General features: G+C 47.4%; 1 protein-coding gene across 4 annotated transcripts in view; it reads right to left on the bottom strand.

The window, feature by feature from the left end:
- Positions 1-1703: 1703 nt before the first annotated feature.
- Positions 1704-18738, bottom strand: part of TIAM1 (TIAM Rac1 associated GEF 1) — a 198250-nt gene continuing 181215 nt past the window's right edge. For all 4 annotated transcript variants that reach the window (XM_032865446.1, XM_032865445.1, XM_032865447.1 and 1 more), the window contains 6 exons: positions 16275-16383; positions 11916-11974; positions 11253-11355; positions 9059-9146; positions 6565-6737; positions 1704-3048 (listed from right to left, as the gene is read on the bottom strand). In XM_032865446.1, the coding sequence (XP_032721337.1) occupies positions 2579-3048; positions 6565-6737; positions 9059-9146; positions 11253-11355; positions 11916-11974; positions 16275-16383 (1002 nt within the window). In that variant the 3' untranslated portion in view covers positions 1704-2578. The remainder of the gene's footprint in view (positions 3049-6564; positions 6738-9058; positions 9147-11252; positions 11356-11915; positions 11975-16274; positions 16384-18738) is intronic.

Raw genomic sequence — 18738 nt, 5'->3', positions numbered from 1 at the left:
CAACAAAAACCAAGCTCAAGGACACAGAGAAAAGGGGCCACGGGGTCAAAAGGTACCAATTTCCAGTTATAAACTGAAAAGTCCTGGGGAAGTCATTCACATCACGGAGACTGCAGTGAAAACATCGTAACACATACTGGAAAGTAGCAGGGAGAGTGGATTCTGAAGGTTCTCATCACAAGAAAAAAAACTTTAGAGCTCTGTGTGGGGACGGACGTTCAGAGGACGCCTGTGGGGGCCCTTGTGCGCTATATACAAACCACTAATCATTATGTCATCCTCCCAAAACTAACATAATAGTACAGGTCAATTATACCTCAATTTGGAAAAAAAAAAAAAAATCTTTAAGCTCTACCAAGTCAGCTTTTCCTAGATGCTCATGATTATCTAGAGAAAGAAAACAAAACAAAACAGGCATTCCCAAGAATTTCTCTCACAGAACTCCTTCCCACCAATGGTCCATATCCATCCTCCCGTCCAAAAAGTACAGGACTGTCCAGATACTTTTCAGTATTTTTATTGTTTGACAGGCATTTACAACGTTCCATTCGTAGACCTAAAAACATAAAAATAGACCTTCTTTCAGCTTATAAAAGAAATATATAGGAACTTTTGACATAGACACGTCGTGACCTTATGTACAAGAGACAATGGCACCCTCTCCAAGCACCAGACTTTCCAGCATTTTTCAGACGGAAGTGTTGCACTGGGATTAGTAAGTGTGACTTAGCAGAAGTCTTCGCTTCAGTTTTCCATCCGGACATCATCGAACTGGAGGTATGGAACAATGCAGTGGTACAAAGGGTATAGAAATCATTCTAAAGCTTTTTAAGAAAATCAGAAGATATAGCAAAAATTTAATAGAATAAAACTTTCAAAAGATCAAGCTCAAAGCCCTGGAAACCCAAAAAGGGGAGGGATATCAGGTGGGAGAGCGGGTAAAGCAAGCAGGGGCATAGAAGCATGATGTTCTGAACTCTCTATTGTCTGGAAATATAAAGTCATAACTGATTTTTATAAAATATAATTCCTAAAGCTACTATAAAATTCAGGTCTTTAAAGTACCTACTGATGTGTCAAACACCAAATAGATATTTTCCCCAAAAAGAAAGTTTTCATATTATTTAAACCCTTCTTAGGAAGTGGACATTGTGAAATGGGAAGAAAAAAAAAAAAAAAGCTATAAACCGTTCAAAAAAAAAAATTGAAAGTGCTTTAACTTGTTTTTGTTCTTCCTATTTGGAAATCTGTTTAGAATGTGAGATTTTTAGCATGTTTACCCTGTTTCGTTGGCATGTAGAAAGTATGAAACACAAAGGATGGTTTTGAAGAGGCTGTTTTAAGAGGTTTGGTATGGACTGTCAGGGAAGGGATAGGTAATCTATGGATGAAGATGCAACTTTAATGGGAAAACCAATGATCACCATGGCAACCCCTTGAGAAGGAGTCTCCCCTCCCCCGCCATGTGCAACAGACACACACACGCCCATCCGGGTGTCATGTTTAATCCAGCCAAGCTCCCATCTCAGATAGAGATTCAAACATTTAAAAAACAAAAACAAAAACAAAAAAACCAAAAGAACAAAAAGAAATCTTCTTCTTGGAAAAAAAATTTCTCCTAAGCATCTCGTTGGCCTTTCGTATATAAATATAAATCACCATGCCTCACTCTCTCTGTAAAAGGTAAAATCCTCATTTTTTTTAAGACTCAGTTACACTAACACTGTAAAATTCTCATCTGTTTGTGCCTCTGCACCTCAGGTAAAATACAAAAAATAGTGTTTTGTTTTTTTTTTTCATGTGATAAATTTGGATCTCTTCTCAAAGAGTTTGGCATCTTTACAACTCTATGCAAAACTAGAACTTCCAACACAGACATCGAGTAAGACCAGCCATAGATCAAAACAGAAGAGAGAAATAAAAAAAGAAGAAGAAAGAAAAAAACAACAGCTCATCAAAACATACATCTCCACCGTCTCCTCACACATTCTTAAAATACACAGATATTCTCAGACACTGAAGAGGGAAAAGGAGTAAGAACACTGTGAAGTTGTACAGTTGCTCTGTGGAGTTTTTGTGTTTGAAGGTGGTTTCCCCAACTAAGAGATGGCTCCTCGTCTGATTTCAGATAGAGTGACTTTTATTATTATTAGTTTTTTTAATTTTATTTATTTTATTTTTGTGTGCTATCTCTTCGACTAATCTGTGTACATACTTTAAACTCCTGGGGGGGGGGGTCATTCGCTTTCCAGTGCTGTAGAATCTTTTTTTTTTTTTTAATTTTTTAATTCTTCTGGCCCTGATTAGTTGAGAATAAATAAAAGCCCTTAGTAATATACAGAAGATAGGACTCAAGCTTATTTGGGATTCTGAGCAATTCTTTCCAATGTCTCTAGACATGACGACGTTGGGTGGCTACGCGGCTTCGGCACAAGAGTCAGACACCAAGGCCATGTGTGCAAGAGTGCGACCTAAGGGAACATTCTCCTCCTCGCGGGGACAGGATTGGGGGCAGAGTGGAGGCAGGGCGGGGAGAGGGGGTGGTATCTACACACGCTCTCTAGGGGGAAAGGGACAGTCAGATCTCAGTGTTCAGTTTCTTGGATGGGGCCAAGTCTTCGCGCCTAACCCAAATGACTTCCTCGCCCGGGCTCTCCAGGCCTCCATTGACGCCCGAGAGGGCGGCTTGCTTCTTGAGTTGTGTCATGCGGGACGCGTGACTATCCAGGGCTCTCCGGCCTCTCTCCCGCTGACTGATGGAGGCAGCCTGAAGCTGCTCCCGGAGGTCTGTGTCCACTGCGGTGCCCTTCACGGACTCGCAGAACTCATCATCGTCACTGAGGATGTCTGTCTCCTTGATGTCATCCTGCTCCTCGTACTGAGCAAGATCAAACTGTTCCTCGACCCACCGGTCAGTGTCCCCGCCACCGGGGGGCTGCTGGGACTCTTTCTCCGGGCTGCTGGCCGAGATGGCATCAGAGTCAATGGTAAACCTGTTTCGAGCCAGTCGCCGCCTCCTTCTCCCAAGAGACTTGCTTGGGGCAGACACTGCACACACACACAAAAATATAAAAATAAAACCCCCACATGCTTTACCTGCGATGAAATGCAGACAGCAAAGAAAACAAAGGAACAACTACATGGGATTCATTTAGTGCCTTGATGTCGTTCAGGGCTTCAAGTCCAGATTTCATCGGTCTGTCTTAGAGTCTTTACTTCACACGCATGTCTGGACTTGGAGGATGGCACGGCAACTGGCCAAAGGGCAGAGTGGGGGACAGGGGTACACGGGGAGGGGTGTTGGTTACAGGGAAAACTGTCTTCACCTCCCTCTGCAACAATCCATTTCCCTATCCTGTGCTGCCCCCAAAGAGACCACCGACCTTGGAATTGGTTAGTGCCCTCAACCCTGACGATGTCCCACGGCATGGTGCTCTGGGGACCCGCAGGGGCCGTCCCAGGGCCACTTCGCCCTGGGTGGACAATGCTTCTAGAGTTCCACTGTCTTTGTAGACAACACCACGATGTGTCAAGGGGGCAGAAGCTATACTGCTTTCTGGAAAACCAAATGTACCATTTCTGGAGGACGGGAAGTTAGCTATGGGCACGACAGCTAGTCTCCAGCGACTGCCCTGCCCTCTCTCTGCCAAAGCCCCACGTTCACGGTGAAGCTACACAAATCGGAGCTCTAGTTCCCCTGGACTGCATTCTGTGTCTCACCGATTTCTCTCCTACAAAGCAATTAAAATATCGGTGCCTGGATGGCCTGAAAAATACATAACAGAGGACACACACACCACCAAGCCTCAGAGTGCTGCATGAAGTGACTACAAATTAAGAAAAAAATCTCCGAATTCATTCCTTCACCCTCCTGCCTTCCAGGAAGCCAGAATTACTCCAAACACATAAGACGCCACCCAGTCAGACAAATGAACATTCCCACCACACACACACACACACACACACACACACACACACACACGGGAAAAGGCTGCTGCTTCTCCCTCACTAGTCAAACGGTGGCTGTGTGAGAAGGCAGCCGAGAAGGTAAAATGCAATGTCGGGTTTCCATTGGAGGGGGAGAGCCTGGACACCAAGTAGGAGGAGCATTCCTGAAACCTAAGCCCTGAAAACCATTAAACTGCTTCAGTGCTGCTGCAAGTGACAGGAGTATCCCCAGGGACTATCAAACCCAGCAGGTCCCAGGGCCATGCGTGGGCTCCCATTCCAGCCATCCTCTGCCTCGGACCCCTGAGGTGCCATCATGGTTCCGGGGTGCTCTACCAAAATACGGAACAAATGGACATCCCTCTTGATCAAGGAAGGGAACTGAAAAAAGGTCTCCAGAAAAAATGGAACAAAGGGGAAAAAAAAAAAAAAGAACCACTGTGTCTACTCTACTGGGAAGAAGCAGACATTCCGGTCAGTTCTATCCCAAAACCCCCAGAGTGGAGACTGGCTCTCTCCCATCACTGTATTAGAACTACCTCAATGCAAAACTGGGCCCTTGGAAACATCCGCCCGTGATCCCCATGCTGCAGTGTTTAGGGGTAAAATGAGTTGATGTCTGTATTTTTGGACTGTGTCAAAAACATGAGCTGATGGATGACAGATGGATAGATACGTAAGGAACATACAGAAAAATATCCATTACAGAATAGATGGTAGGTTCTCTATGTGTATGATTCTCTCAGCTGGTATATCTGAAATTTTTCATAAGAAAATGTTGGAACAAAAAAAATTTTAATTGGGTGATCGGCAAACATGCGGTACTTCAGGATTGAATACTGTGTTAGGATATTGGGCTTTTCATGGGTATTCGTAACAACACATAATGAAACCTGAGTATTTATCCCTTATTAAAAGGATACTTAATAACCTGGCCAGCCTTCTGGGGTTCAGGGAGACCATCTCTGGTCTGAGTATCTCCAGTGCACTGTTAAAACTGACAAGCTAGTGCTAGCTGACCCACTCAGACACCATCTTTAAATCATCTAACGTAAAAAGCCCACTGATGAGGAGTTTCAAAAGCAGAATAGCAAAGACTTTCCTCAGCCAAAAATGAGCCATCACGCGGAAAACCTTCCAATCAGCCAAAGCCAACAGGCTGACATGGGGGTTTCTCTTGGTTTTCATGATGGAGTAAGGTGCGGTTTGGGTTTCTTTCCAAAGGGGTGTCAGCAGGAAAACTTCTGAGGGTCCTACAGACTAAAATGGCTTTAGTTTCAAAGCAAATGCAGCTCTGAATTTAAGTCCCTTGAGTAACAATCGAAACCTGGCCAGTGACAGGCGGGTTTCCTAAGGTTGGGACATGTATTCTCAATCCTAATTTAAGCATCCCCGGGCAAGTAAAAGGATTAGGTGGGACAATTCTAAGGAGAAATGCTCTGTTTTGAGCTTATAAAGGGATCCGCGAAGTTTTCTTAACATGAGGCCTCCATGAGAAACTGTGGATACAGAGGTATGTGAGACTTCAGGTACCTCGGAGAACCCAACCGAACACTGGGTGTTCACTGCACTAGGTTTTCAGTAAACACTGATCAACTGATTGGAGAACAGGTTCAAGATAACTAAGCCCCAACATTAGTTCAGTTTAAGTGCTTAAAGAACGTAATATCCCTTGTCAAGCTATATAGGAAACGTCTACAAAAACCTCCAACCATTCACAGTTCTATCCATGACCCTTCGACACAACTGAGGATAGGCAGAAAGGTCAGAATCTTCTTGGCAATTGCAAAGGAAGCCTCTTTTATTGGCATCCCTGAAAAATGGGGGTTGCCTCTTAAGAAACGAGTGACAAAAGTGTTAATATCTTGATGTCATTAATACATCTAGGTTATGAAAACATCTTTCTTCCTAGATACATTTTACTGCTGTTTCTAGACGGTACTATGGGTCTTCCTTCCTTCCCCCTCCACCGTGACAGTTCCAGTCCTTAGAGACTATATACTCTGGGACCATTTAAACTCTACATTCCTCTTTACTAGTAGCAGCTCAAGCCTTCCCCAAGCTAACAATGAAGCTAAAAATTGGGTAGCTGGCCGGAGGCAAGAGTAAAAATCTGATGTGTCATCTGGTCTACCAAACATGGAATCCTTCCTGAGAACAGGCAATGCCGTGTTTCCAGACTACGAGGCCACCATGTTCTCAGATTGGTGGGCCACGACCTTGCAGAGACATGACACACTGCTTTCGGCTAAACAAAGATGGCTGCCATGCAAAGCAGCGACTCCCATTCCGCAAGCAGGCTGAGAGAGGCCCTCCAGGAAGAGAATGCGCTCACTTCCTGGTGTGGCGAATGAGAGGAGCCCCCAACCAAAAGGAGGAGGGTGGCAGAGGGAAGCTGGAGGGAGGGCAAGAGGCATAAATGAAGGGCAGAAAACCCAGGGAGCTGCTGGGAAAGAGGCACGGGCAAGGAACCTCACACCAGGGAAGGGCTGTACTCCAACGTTAGCCCCCTCAAAGCCACGTCTAATTCTTGCTCGACGAAAACGTCAAGCTCTCTGGAGTTCTACAGTGGAGCGGGGGTGACGGGGATCTTGAACGTCGGAATCCCCACAGTACCTGCCCGGCTCATGGCCGGCCTGGCCCCTTTGAGCGCACACAATCTTTTTCCTCCGAAAGGTACGTATTGCTGGGATGAGGGAAGGCTTTCGGTTTTGAGGAGCTGTCTTCTGTGCTTATCGCGCAGAATTGAATGCACAGCCTTCAGGAAGTCTTTCCGGCTCTCTGGAGAGCTGTAAGAAGAAAGAAGATGGACATGTGTTAGGGGAAAAGTCCTGAACACACGGGGAACTTCTGATATCATGGGGTGCAGCCCAACAAACATCCTTGAGGGCCAAAGGTCATAGAGAATGAGGCCACAGCTCGTTTCTACGCTGAGCTATGTTTTCTTCACTGGTATAGAGAACGAGGACTTCCTTCCCTTCATGCTCCTTGATTCATCTCCTGCAGCCAATGTGGGGTAGACAGCCCATGCACGATCAGATGGGTCCCGCACCCGGACATTGCCAGATTCTGCCCTTGACACTTATGGCAAAGCCTTTTCTCCTAACATGCTTTTGCAGACAAGTGAACCATGGGATTCTCAGCTCTGCCGAGCACCCAAAATCTGATGTCCCAACCAACACCTGTAGCTCCCTCTTAAGTTGTCCTTCTGCGAAATACCCTGTGACACACTTCACCAAGTCCCTATTAAAGCTACACTGTAGAGAATCGAACAACCTTCCCACGTCCTAATTCCCACAATAAAAAAGTACTTCCGGGGTGAGAGTCCTTCTTCTCATAAAGTTCTCAGTATCTTCACTCCAGGTAAGCAATCCTTGGTATTCCTTATCAATGACGAAAGTGGCTTCTCTAGGAGCAGGCCCCCCGGACCGCCCGGACCTTACCAACCAAATCACAAATGGTAGACATGGTTCTCAAACCACATGTGGACCATGTGATAAAAGGGTCAATTCTAGTCTCAGCAGCTTCCCACATGCTGCCCTTCATTGATATGTCACCGACACAGGTAGGTGATGCAGATGCACAAAACAGGGGCTCTGGAGTCAGAGCTCCCCAAGTTTGAACTCGGAGTTCATTTGCTCTAATATTTTAGGCCAAGGCCCCTCCATGCGCCTTGGCTCCCCAAGCCAAGGCTAAATGAAGTAACGCATAAAGGGGCTTAGCACGGTTCATACTTGGTTCATGGGCCTTCTTACGATGGCAGCAGTAGCATGAAAACATATTGCTAATAAGCCCAACAACATTGATTCTATCAGATTTCTTTTTTTTTTAAATTTTTAAAAAAGATTTTATTTATTTATTTGTGTGTGAGAGAGAGAGAACACGCATAAGCAGGGGGAGAGGGAGAGGGAGAAGCAGACACCCCGCTGAGCAAGGAGCTCAACGCGGGACTTGATCCTAGGACCCCAAGATAATGACATAAGCCAAAGGCAGATGCTTAACCGACTGAGCCACCCAGGTGCTCCAACTCTGTCAGATTTCTCTGTAGGGAAATTACAGCATATTACTACCTGAGGTGTGGGGTACTGGGGAGGTACTGAGTAAATCACTGAGTACCCGTGATCAGCTTAAAGCCTGAGTATAGATCGTATGTCAAGCCAAATACACCAGACACTGGCCATCGGGACTATTCATTTTGACACTGTTAGGCAAAAAAAAAAAAAAAAGAGAGAGAGAGAGGGAGAATTCGCTGCATTTGAAAAAAATTCTCAAATTCTCATGGAGGAGGAGGAGGAGAGGGAAGGACCGGGGGTAGGGGAAAGGAAAAGAAAAGAAGTAATCAGTAGAAGCCCATATTCTAAGCTCAGCTTCCTCCTGAGATCTGTAGGTGAAACTGAGCAGCTTGTGGCAAACCCTCATCTGAAATTTCTTGACATGACCAGGACCCAGGTAGTGCCTGTACACCCCACACCCTCTTATCTTGTCCCCCCCTCGTTCTCCATCTGCCTCATCTCAGAAATGCTACAGTATAAACACATCTAAACACCGAAACAAAATAGTACAAGACAGCCACACCCTTCAAATCTACTTCTCATCCAATGTAACTATGGGCAAAAAGCCCTCATCTGAACATCGCACGCACAAGAAAATTCCTACTTCCTTCTAGAAGGATATGAAGTTAATGAGGTTACTGCCTATGTTCTGATAAAATCAGTTTAATGTGTCCAGTTGGTGTTATTTTTAAATATTTATTTATTTGAGAGAGAGAGAGAGAGCAAGCATGAGTGGGGAGAGGGGTGGAGGGAGAAGCAGGCTCCCTGCTGAGTAGGGAGATGGACACAGGGCTCCACCCCAGGACTTTGGGATCATGTCCCAAGCCGAAGGCAGATAGATGCCTAATTGAGGGAGCCACCCAGGCGCCCCTAATCAGTGTTATTTAATGTTAGTGTTATTAAAGTGTTAGCGCATTTCTGAAATGTACAAGAAAAAGCACACGGCATCTAGGGATGTACAGGGGGACGTACAGACCGCGGAGCAGAGGAGGAACATGGAGCTGTCACACCCCTCCCGTCTGGGCAGCAAGGTCAGCCCATCCTGGCCCCAGGCTCACCTGCAGCACAGATGGAAGACCCTCTCCGGCCTGCCTTCAGATTCAGATTTTACATGGACAATTTCACACACAGCGTTTGCTTCTGCATCTAGACAAATCAGAGCAAGGATGAGTTAGGGCACGTCTCAAAGAGATTTATTTGCATTTTTACAAAAGCATTTTCTATGCCTCGGTGTGAGATTCAAGAGTGCAGAGCCTCTGAAGGCCAAAGGTACTTTGCTACCCTCCTTGTCATCTTAAAGAGACAAAGTGAAAGGCTTAACGTGAAGGAAAATTTCCAGGTGCTGAAATCTCCAGCTCGGTGGTCTGAAGGGCCATCAGCCCATCACACTGATGCAAGAACCGCTCCCTTTCGATGCACAGCCTGTTCGGCTGAACGATTTCAGCTGAGCAAGTAGTCCTAAGGCAGATTCGATCCGGCCAATGCTAGAAAGGCAGGTCTGCGTGTCCCTGGCGGGAGCCCTCCCCATGAGCCATTAGGCCTAGTGCCCTGGACAAGCAGGTCCTGGAAACAAATAGGATTTTGCTTTCTCGACACCCCCAAGGTACCCATTCTGAGGAAAGCAAAAACGGGATGCTGAGAAGGTGAGAACAGCTGGCTTTCATCTCTATGCCTTACAATGCAGCAGTACCGTATTCTTTTAGGTCCTGAATAGAGTGTTTGTGAAAGAAACAATCACTACAAACATCGAGACCGCACATGGGGAGGTCTCGGCCTTCCCCGTGGTCAGAGCCCCGGCCACAAACCCTCACTGTGCCCACATTGTTTCATCCCAACCAGGGCTCATCTGCCAAAATTTCTACCGGTCTTCCCAAATGAAGATAAAAAATCAAGCAACTGCACGTTCTGATTTCTCAGATCTACTGGAATGTATCGCATAACAAGAAACATGTTGGCTGGTCTTTATAACTCTGTTAAAACAAGCTTTTATCTTGATTGTTTTAAGCCTGATTTGAATGAAAAGCAGAGTGAGAATCGAATGGCATATCACAAAGATGGCTTTCTTGTCAGAATTTAAATTCTGTGTGTATTTAGTCCTCCATGAAGGGAAAATCTCTGGCTGAGAAGCCTGCTGTTTGCTATAAACGTAAGCTTCCCATCCTATAAACCAAGCACCAGGAAACACGAACTAGGTAATCTGCAGCCCAAGATTGCAAAATAGGTCCAGGGTCTTGAAAATCAAATCGCTACGTAAAAACGCGCCAGGGCAAATCTCCGCACTGGACAGTCAGGAAGAAACCTTCCTCAGGCAAACGATCATCCTGAATACGTTTGTCCGAAGCGCTTTTTGCATTTGACGTTTTCTACCGCGAGGTGACACGCAGAAAGGGGGACAAGATGAGCCACACAGTGGACACATCGGATGCCAGAGAGGATACAGAAATAGCATCTACCGTGTATGTGTGGTGGTCCCTTCCACGGCCTCTCTGGCCAACCAGACGGCTGCTGGCCTGAGAGTTTCCACCTGACCCCCAAGGTGCTCCCTCCGGGGTGTGCTCAGGAGAGCGACTGCTGACAGCTCCTCCCCACAATGGCCTTTAACTAGGCCCTGAACGGGGCCGCCGAGTCACAAAAATATTCCTTCTCTCGGTCAGTACCCTGCTGGTGTGCATGGGTCTTGAGCTTAAGGCATCATCCAATTTATAGTAATAAGCATATTCTTGCTGTCCGACAACTTGCTTCACGACTATTTGGATCGCAGGAAAAGGTCTGACATTTCAAAGGCCTCCAAACTAACATAAAGATTTGTAATGCTTCACACACACACATACACACACACACACACAAATATGTATTTAATGGCTTTTTCATGCTTTTGGTGGCCTTTTCCGGTCTCCCGGTTAAAAAAGCAAGTGAGTTATTTTACACGGATTTTGCTTACGCTCTCCAGGAGTCTCTCCAGCAATACGAGACTCACTGCCACCCCGACATCGGTCGATATAATATTAATGTATACAACAGAATGACTAGAATTCCTGGGAACGGTATTGGAGACATCACATCCATTTACTAGGGTCATTCATCCATTCAAATAGTTAGTAAGTGGCTGGGTAAACAAGAGGCAGGGGAGAGGCTGGTGGGGAAAGAGAGTTCAATACAGGAAGGAAAACAATGGTAGGGTGGTTCGACCAAGAGCGTGGGTTCAGACCAACAATTCACACACACGATGGACACGCGCAGTTCGGGGTTTACCTGCACTCGCCAAAGCTCGAACCTGCAGAGCTTCAGTGGGGATCATGTGACGAAATCGGAAGGGGTCCCAGTCCTCATAAATTGAAAGCCTGTGAGATCCTACCTGCAGGAAGAGAAGGAACAAGGTGCCTGAGAACCATCTGTTCTGGCCTGGACTGGACTGGGTCCCTCCACCCCCGCCCCAGATCAGTGAGGCTGGAACCCCCACGCTTGTCCGGGGGGACCTCAACCCTTTGGCACTTTGGTTCATCCAGCAGAAAGCGAGAGGCAGTGTTTAGATAAGCAGGCACGGGGTCTGCAATTTAGTTCGCTGAGCAGATCCAGGTAAAAGAGAGACACAGGAAGGAGGAGAAGAGGGAACCCCAGAAGGAGAATGGATAAAGCAAACAAGTGTCAGGAAGGTTCTGGTCTTGGCAGGCCTGATAGAGATTCGCTTTCATGCTTCCAGTGGGAGCCCGCCAGACAGAAGGCAGGATGGGCAATTTCCTCCAGTCCGTAGCAACACTTCAAATGTGTTTTAAAAAGTTTAAAAAAAAAAAAAAGGCAAAAAAATCTAAGAGGCTGGTGTCTGGCAAAGGCGTAGGATGATCATTACGCAGGCAGAACTGAGAAGCGGATAGAAAAGGAGATCCTTTCGATCCAAGGGGGAAGTAAGATTCTTACAAGTTTTTTCTTCTGTTTGGAGCCATCTTTATATACAAGGACCACAGCAGTTTTGAAGACTGGGGAAAAAAAAAAAAAAAGACACAGGCGGTTACAACACGTAATGCATGGGGCTTTTCCCCTGAACCCCGCTAATGTGGGGTTATCGACACTACAGCTCGGCAGAAGGCAGCGAAACGAGCCCACACCGACTCCACCTTGCAACCTTTCACCAAGCCTACTGAGACAGCACTTTCCAAGTTCCATAAAAACACAGAAAGCCCAAATAAATGGAACCCCCCCCCACTGGAAACTTTCAGATTAAACACCATTTAACTATGGTGTCATCTCAAGTTTAAAATGCCAGCGATACAGAAGTTCACAGAGACGTGCTAGGTCAGTGGCTAGAAGAAACCAGGCAGGCATCAATGACAATGATGTTGTCTATGGTGACGTAGACTCACGCCAACCAAGCTGATATCACACATACACGCACAGAGTGCTCAGAGTTTGGGAGACAGAATTCATCTTTCTGACCCAAAGAAATCAAAATCGGTTTAAGGAGCAGAATGCATGTGCCCTTCCTCCAAACAGACTGAATCACAGGAAGCATTTAGAAACAGGGAGTAGGTCGGTTTACTCTCCCAGTGTTTGGGGGACAGGGGAGACACAATAGTTAGGCATAGTCCATAGAATTCCTTGAACAATGCTAAGCACGGTGACCACTCGGTGACTCTGACCCCTGCTCCAGGGGAGGAAGAAGCGGCGCCCGGAGGACTAGAAGCGGAGCGAGCCCATCCTTGGCTCTGGGTGGCAGGGACTCCAACCCCCTTCACACCCTGGCCCAAGGCAGAGCCGGGGCCCCATCAGTCCCATGGCAGCTGGAGGGGGCTTGCCTGGTGTACCAGACCCAGAACTACGAAGGGAATAAATGTTCAGCAAATTCTTCCTTGGGATAGGATGGGGGCAGGCTCCCAGGCCCTCTGGAGACCAACCCAAAGTGTCTGGTTCATTTTCCATCCGCTTTAGGATCGGTCAGCCTCCCCCCCTCCCCTCAGCACAGGATGGCTCTCATCCCTTGCAGAAAAGAACCTGAAGTCGTGAAGAAACCAACTCTAGCCACTGGGTCTGAACTGACCCTGGCCCTTTGCACTCCCTGCATCTGGGCCCCCTTAAGAATACCAGAGGATGGACTGAGAGGCGCCCTCTCCCAATTTCCCACTGGCCAAAGAGGTTGCACCAGCTCTGCATAGAGGCTGAGCCCAGTACCTGAAGAGGTCCTGTGTGCTCACCAGGAAGCCTCCGGAATTACAGTGGCCAGGACAACACGCCCTTTAAAACTGAGGGAATTCTCCCTGGGAGAGGGTGTCCAGTGACCTGAGTCTCAGAAGACCCACCACTTCCCTGGGACCACAGCTTAATGGGGTGGCCACCATGGTTCCAAAAAGGCGGCTGGCCTGCCTCAGTTGACCTTGACCTCAGCCATCTTGGTTCACAGTGGTAGGGCCACCGTAGTCCTCAGCTGGGGTTACAACCACCTCCTCCTTAAGCTCTGCCTGGCCCTGGGGCTATTCTCACTCAACTGACTGCAAGTGTTGTCCTGATCTCATAGACAGGACCTCAGTCAAAACTCCTAGCCACCCCTGCCCGCCCCCAGCGCTCCCTCCACACCCCGAAGGTGATCATCTAATACCCAAAAAGGCAGAAGCCTCAACAAACTCTTTTTCTTTTCCTTTTTTTTTTTTTGAGGTGATGATCAACATTCAGTTCAGATGAGCTGTCCTGAAGCAAATATCAAGGTGCTAGGAGCATAATACATTGATTTCAGTTGCAGAAGAAAACTGCACTGTTTCCTGAGATTAGAGATTTAAATCAAAACAAGAGACAACCATGTTTTAACCCGAGAGCTGCCGGTTCCATGGTAATCTGCTTCCCTTACAACAACAACTCCAGATTTCAAAGGGCGTTTCCAAGGCTCTGTTCATGCCACCACAACGGCCCAACGTGGCACCTTTACGGACTGGGAACCTAAGAAGAATTTCATCTCATCATGGTGAGGACGGTCTGCCCTTACTCACAACCCTGGCTTGAATCCTTCCCGCTTCTCCTAGAGCCTCGGGAGCGTCTCACCTCACTAACTGTGGTGCCCGCGGGACCCACTGGCAGTGTGACCACCGATCAGGGCCTGGGGGCTGCGGCTTCCATTCACACCCAGCACCCGGGGGCTCCGATCTGGGGAGCCAGCCCACCCTCCCAAGCCCAGGAAGCAGCCCGTGGGGCAGGGAACAGAGTGACGCAGAGTGAAACACACACTGTTCTCTATCAGAGCCTGGGCAGCAAGCAGCCAAGTAAAACCCCAAACCTCAAAACCAGCATTTCCGGAACCCTTTGTAACACTGGTTGGCAGACTGGGGCCTGCGGCCCAGTGGGAACAGCCTGTGAACACAGAAGTCCACTTGGTTACATGTTGTCTGCCTCTGACTGCACATGGCCTCGTAGCCCTTGAACCTGAAAGTATTTACTATGTGGCCTTCACAGAGAAAGTTGGTCGACCCCTCCTTTCTTCCAAATTTTTTCTTCTTTTAAATCTCTTTATTTCTTTAAAAAGAAAAAAAAAAAAGATTTTATGTATTTATTTGACAGAGAGCACAAACAGGGGGAGAGGGAGAAGCAGGCTTCCCGCTGAGGAGGGAGCCCGATGCGGGGCTCGATCCCAGGACCCCGGGATCATGACCTGAGCCAAAGGCAGACGCTTAACTGAATGAGCCACCCAGGTGCCCCTAAATCTGTTTATTTCTAATCACAGGATTTCAGGAGACAGTCACGAAAAATTCCAGTGTGGAACTCTGGAACCATTCTTCAGTAACCCAGAATCAGAAACCAGAAGATAGACGGTTTGGGTCATCTACTTCGGAATCCTACTTCCCAGAAGCCACCTACCAAGAAGCATCTGAAAGCTCCCAGCCCTTTTAAGAAGCAATTACAATATAAGAGACACAACTGGTAATGTGTGGTGGGGGCGGGGGGGACAAAACTATCCCTACCCCCACTGAAAGCAGCCGCCCATCAAAAACTACCAACATGTTACAATATCCCAATCCTTTCTTGTATGTCCTATCTGGTCACATGCTTTCCCTGCACACTTCTACCCATCTTTGTTATTTTTAAGGAAATGGCATCAACAACTCTAGCGGCTCTTTGAAACTGTTAGGAACGTCACTAAGCTTTTCAGCGAAGGCTTGGGTGAGCTAACAGGAAGTTCGACAGTCTTGATGTCCAACACTCTGATTTTAACACCACAAGGATGTTCCATTTGGGGATACTCCACTCACATCTTGGGGGAAAGAAAAAAAAAATGTGTTCCATTAAAGAAGCAATAAGCAACCATCCCTTTCCCCTAGAAACACAAGGTAAGGTAAGAGAATGGAAAATACTAGATTTCCTTTATATCGAGTGCCTACCAATGAGTCTTCTGTTTGGGGCTCAGAAGACACAATGTAAAACAGAACCAGGTCCCACAGAAGAATTTTCCTGCAACCACAAGCTGTATTTCCTGAATTACACACGCAATCCCATAGTTTTCTGTCTCAAAATGCCTAACTAGTTTATTAAAAAATAAATCATCTACAAGCGTCTCTGCTTCGGCTTGAATTAGCCACGCGATTGAGAAGCAGCCCACGAGTGATCACGGCGCCCCAGCGTTGCCCCAATAGGCCAGCTGCGAACCAAGGGCCTGAATCCCAACATCACCCACGCGGCGGAGTCAGAGAGACCAGGAAAGAGCTCGGATCTCTCAGAACCAGGCAGTGTTGTCTTCATGTCTCACACAAGTTTTCCTTGGCTTATTATTAACCCGTTATTTTGAAAAGATTCTGAGTAGTGACGACGACAACAAAACCTTTCCCTGCATACATGCTGATTCACGGGGCAGGCTCAGCAAGGCCATTCCCTCCCTCCTATGTGACGAGGTGGTCACAATGGCCATATGGACCTGGAAGTTTTCATTCACTATTTCGGACACGCTGTTGGCCGGGGCAAGGAGACCGATTCAGATAACTGAAATGAACTTAACGTTAATAAACTGGGTCTTGAGAAAGAAATGTTCTTATATTGCAAAGGAAGCCCAGCTTCCCTCTCTGTGCTATCCCCACCAACTCTGTTATTATTATTTTTATTTTTATTTTTTTATTTTTTTTTGAGAGAGAGAGGGAGTGAGCAAGCAGGGAGGGGCAGAGAGAGAGGGAGAGAATCTTAAGCAGGCTCCATACCCAACGCAGGGCTCGATCTCACAACCCTGAGATCATGACCTGAGCCAAAATCAAGAGTCAGATGCTTAACTGATGAGCCACCCAGACGCCCCAACCCTGTTCTGGTACGTACCAAAGGCTGCCAATTCTGGCTCCTTTTTCCACTTTCCCAGGGAGGCCGGCGGGTTTGGCCATATCACCGTGGTGTGCAAAAGCAGGTCCCCCATGCTCAGGTCTGCAACCTGAAAAACAGGGACAGGGCAAACCTTACCAGGTACTGCAGAAACAGACTGATTTTCACGTTTTCAAATCTGGCAGGCTGATGTCAATCTTACTTCATGAAAACATTGTCCTTAAAAACATCTGCTCACTATTTTTTCTCCTTTATCCCACATCTGTCTACAAGAATTTCAAGAAAACACTGGCAAAGAGGTCGAGAAACTGGGTCCGCCCCCAAATTCACACACAGTAAATCTGCCAAAATTCATCTCCGAAATCGGCATCAGTCTGTGTTCCAATGGAGACCATTTCCGAAGAAGAAACAAGCAGCCATCCATCACGGAGATCCGCCCCAGAAAACCAGGCCTTTCCGCCTGTGAGTTTAAATCCCCTCAGAGCCACAGTTTTTTCCAGGAAGCAGTGGAATCGATTATTTTTTTCTTCTTCCAGCTCTGTCTAAAGATTTCGTTTCACTTTTGAGGAGGGAGAGAGAAGCCAACTGAGGAGTTTGGAGTGTGTGCAGCCTGTGCTCTGGGATCCGCAGGAACCGTGAGGTCCAGTGGCCAGCCCGTCCCGGTGAGTCCTTCTGGAGAGCCATCCAGACACGCCTGCGCAGTAATCCAGTGCCTGTGCCTCTCGACAGCCCCGTCTGCCTTTCTCTCCGGAGTCCAGGGGCCACGTGGAAGCCCATCCACGTCTCCTCCTTCTCCCTTCTCAGCAGCCCACTTGCCGGTGGGAGATCATCTGGTCTCTGACCTGCTCTCGGTGCAACCATATCAGAGAACAAGGCTCTGTAACCATCAGAGACTGCAGTCCACCCACTGGTAAATACGCTAAGTGGTCAGTAGGCTCTGCAGTCGCAGGAATCAAGCTCAAGGCAGCATTTCAGATATTAAACTTTGATGTTGAGCTTCTAAAAGACACAAGGATCTGGGTTGTTCTGCTGCATATGCCCTGATGGGGTTTCTAGATACAGCGGCGATCGAGCAGCCCTCTGCCGAACCCAGGGCCACTTGGCAGTGCCCCTCCTGAGGCACCAAGCCAGACACCATCTGATACGGGCCACGTGGCTCCAGCAGTACAAAACGCACTGGTGTTGCCATCCCTGTCATGAGTGATGAATCGTTAGGTTTATAATTACTCTGTTACTGACCTGTGTTATTAGTAGGATAGCCAAGGGTTTAAAAAAAAAAAAAAGTTCAGCCACCGTATTAGTTTGCCTGGACATAGAAAATAACCAGCCAACCAACCTCCCAGGACAGTATCAGCTAAGGAAACTAAAACATCTCTACCACCCGTGTCCCAAGCATCCACACAGGGTGCTTATTATACACAGAAGTCAGATTCCCAGTACCACCATTCTGAGCCCCAGGCTTAGGGGTAAGTCTTTAAAAGTCATGAAAAGGTCACTAGAGCAGATGGTTGTCCAAACTCTACTTCTTCCTTCCAACACACTCTGCTGTGTGATTTTTCGAGCACCTCCCACTCGACCAGGCAAATCCCTGATGACTCTGGGCTTGGTCACCGTGCCCTGGGCCATGCGCTTGGCATAACAAGTTTCCACCAGCCCTCCTGAGATCCCCCTTCCAGCTGTGGAAAGGGCATGCCTAAGCCTAGTTGTGTTCAATAGAACACACCTGTGTTTGTTGTAGGGCATGGGAAGATGTTGAGTTGTTACATTCTAACAATGGACTGATCCAGTCCTAGCCCACATGGTGTCCCTCAAGTTTCCACATGCAAATGAAAGAAGGGGTCAGGGCCACCCCTCCAGCCAACAGTGCCTCCCCTTGGCCTTCCACAGACTGTTGAATCTTCTGCCCAAACCGAAGACTAAGTTCTGCTTAGGGGTCTGGGATGTCCTGCCATATGAGGTCTTTTGAACCCTTCTTTTTTGAGGCCTTTTCTCCTCCTACCTAAGCAAAAGGGATGATCTGTGCAATCCAGTCCAGCTCCCCAGGGTTTGCCATGGACTAGGAGGATGAAGGCCTAGCTTCATCACAGTGTTTCCTAGCCCGCTTTGTTCTCTGCGAACGTATCTGCCTGCAGGGAAGTTGGCTGATGAGAGATCAGGTACCCCCATCCCTGGAATGTTACCATTTCAACAGTGGCCTACCTCTCCCAAAAGCCACTGATAACTGTTCCTATCTGTAACTGTTTACAAATCATTCATAAATCCATTCTAGGTTTTTACTGGATATTGCCATTAAAAGGGAACTACAGTGATCAGGAATCACCTTTGTGAAAATCTGGACACATGACCTGCCTGCCTCCAGGTTTCCATAATTGTTCCAACTTACGCTGCGAGCAGTGTGACAGAATTGTAACTGACCTGCGCACTATTTCCCTGGAAGCCATTCTCCCCGGGGTTTTGTGTTTGT

Source organism: Lontra canadensis, unplaced genomic scaffold (assembly GCF_010015895.1).
Source record: "Lontra canadensis isolate GAN:19392208 unplaced genomic scaffold, GSC_riverotter_1.0 scaffold29, whole genome shotgun sequence".
In the NCBI taxonomy this organism is placed as follows: Eukaryota; Metazoa; Chordata; class Mammalia; order Carnivora; family Mustelidae; genus Lontra; species Lontra canadensis.
This window is presented reverse-complemented; position numbering and strand designations above follow the sequence as displayed.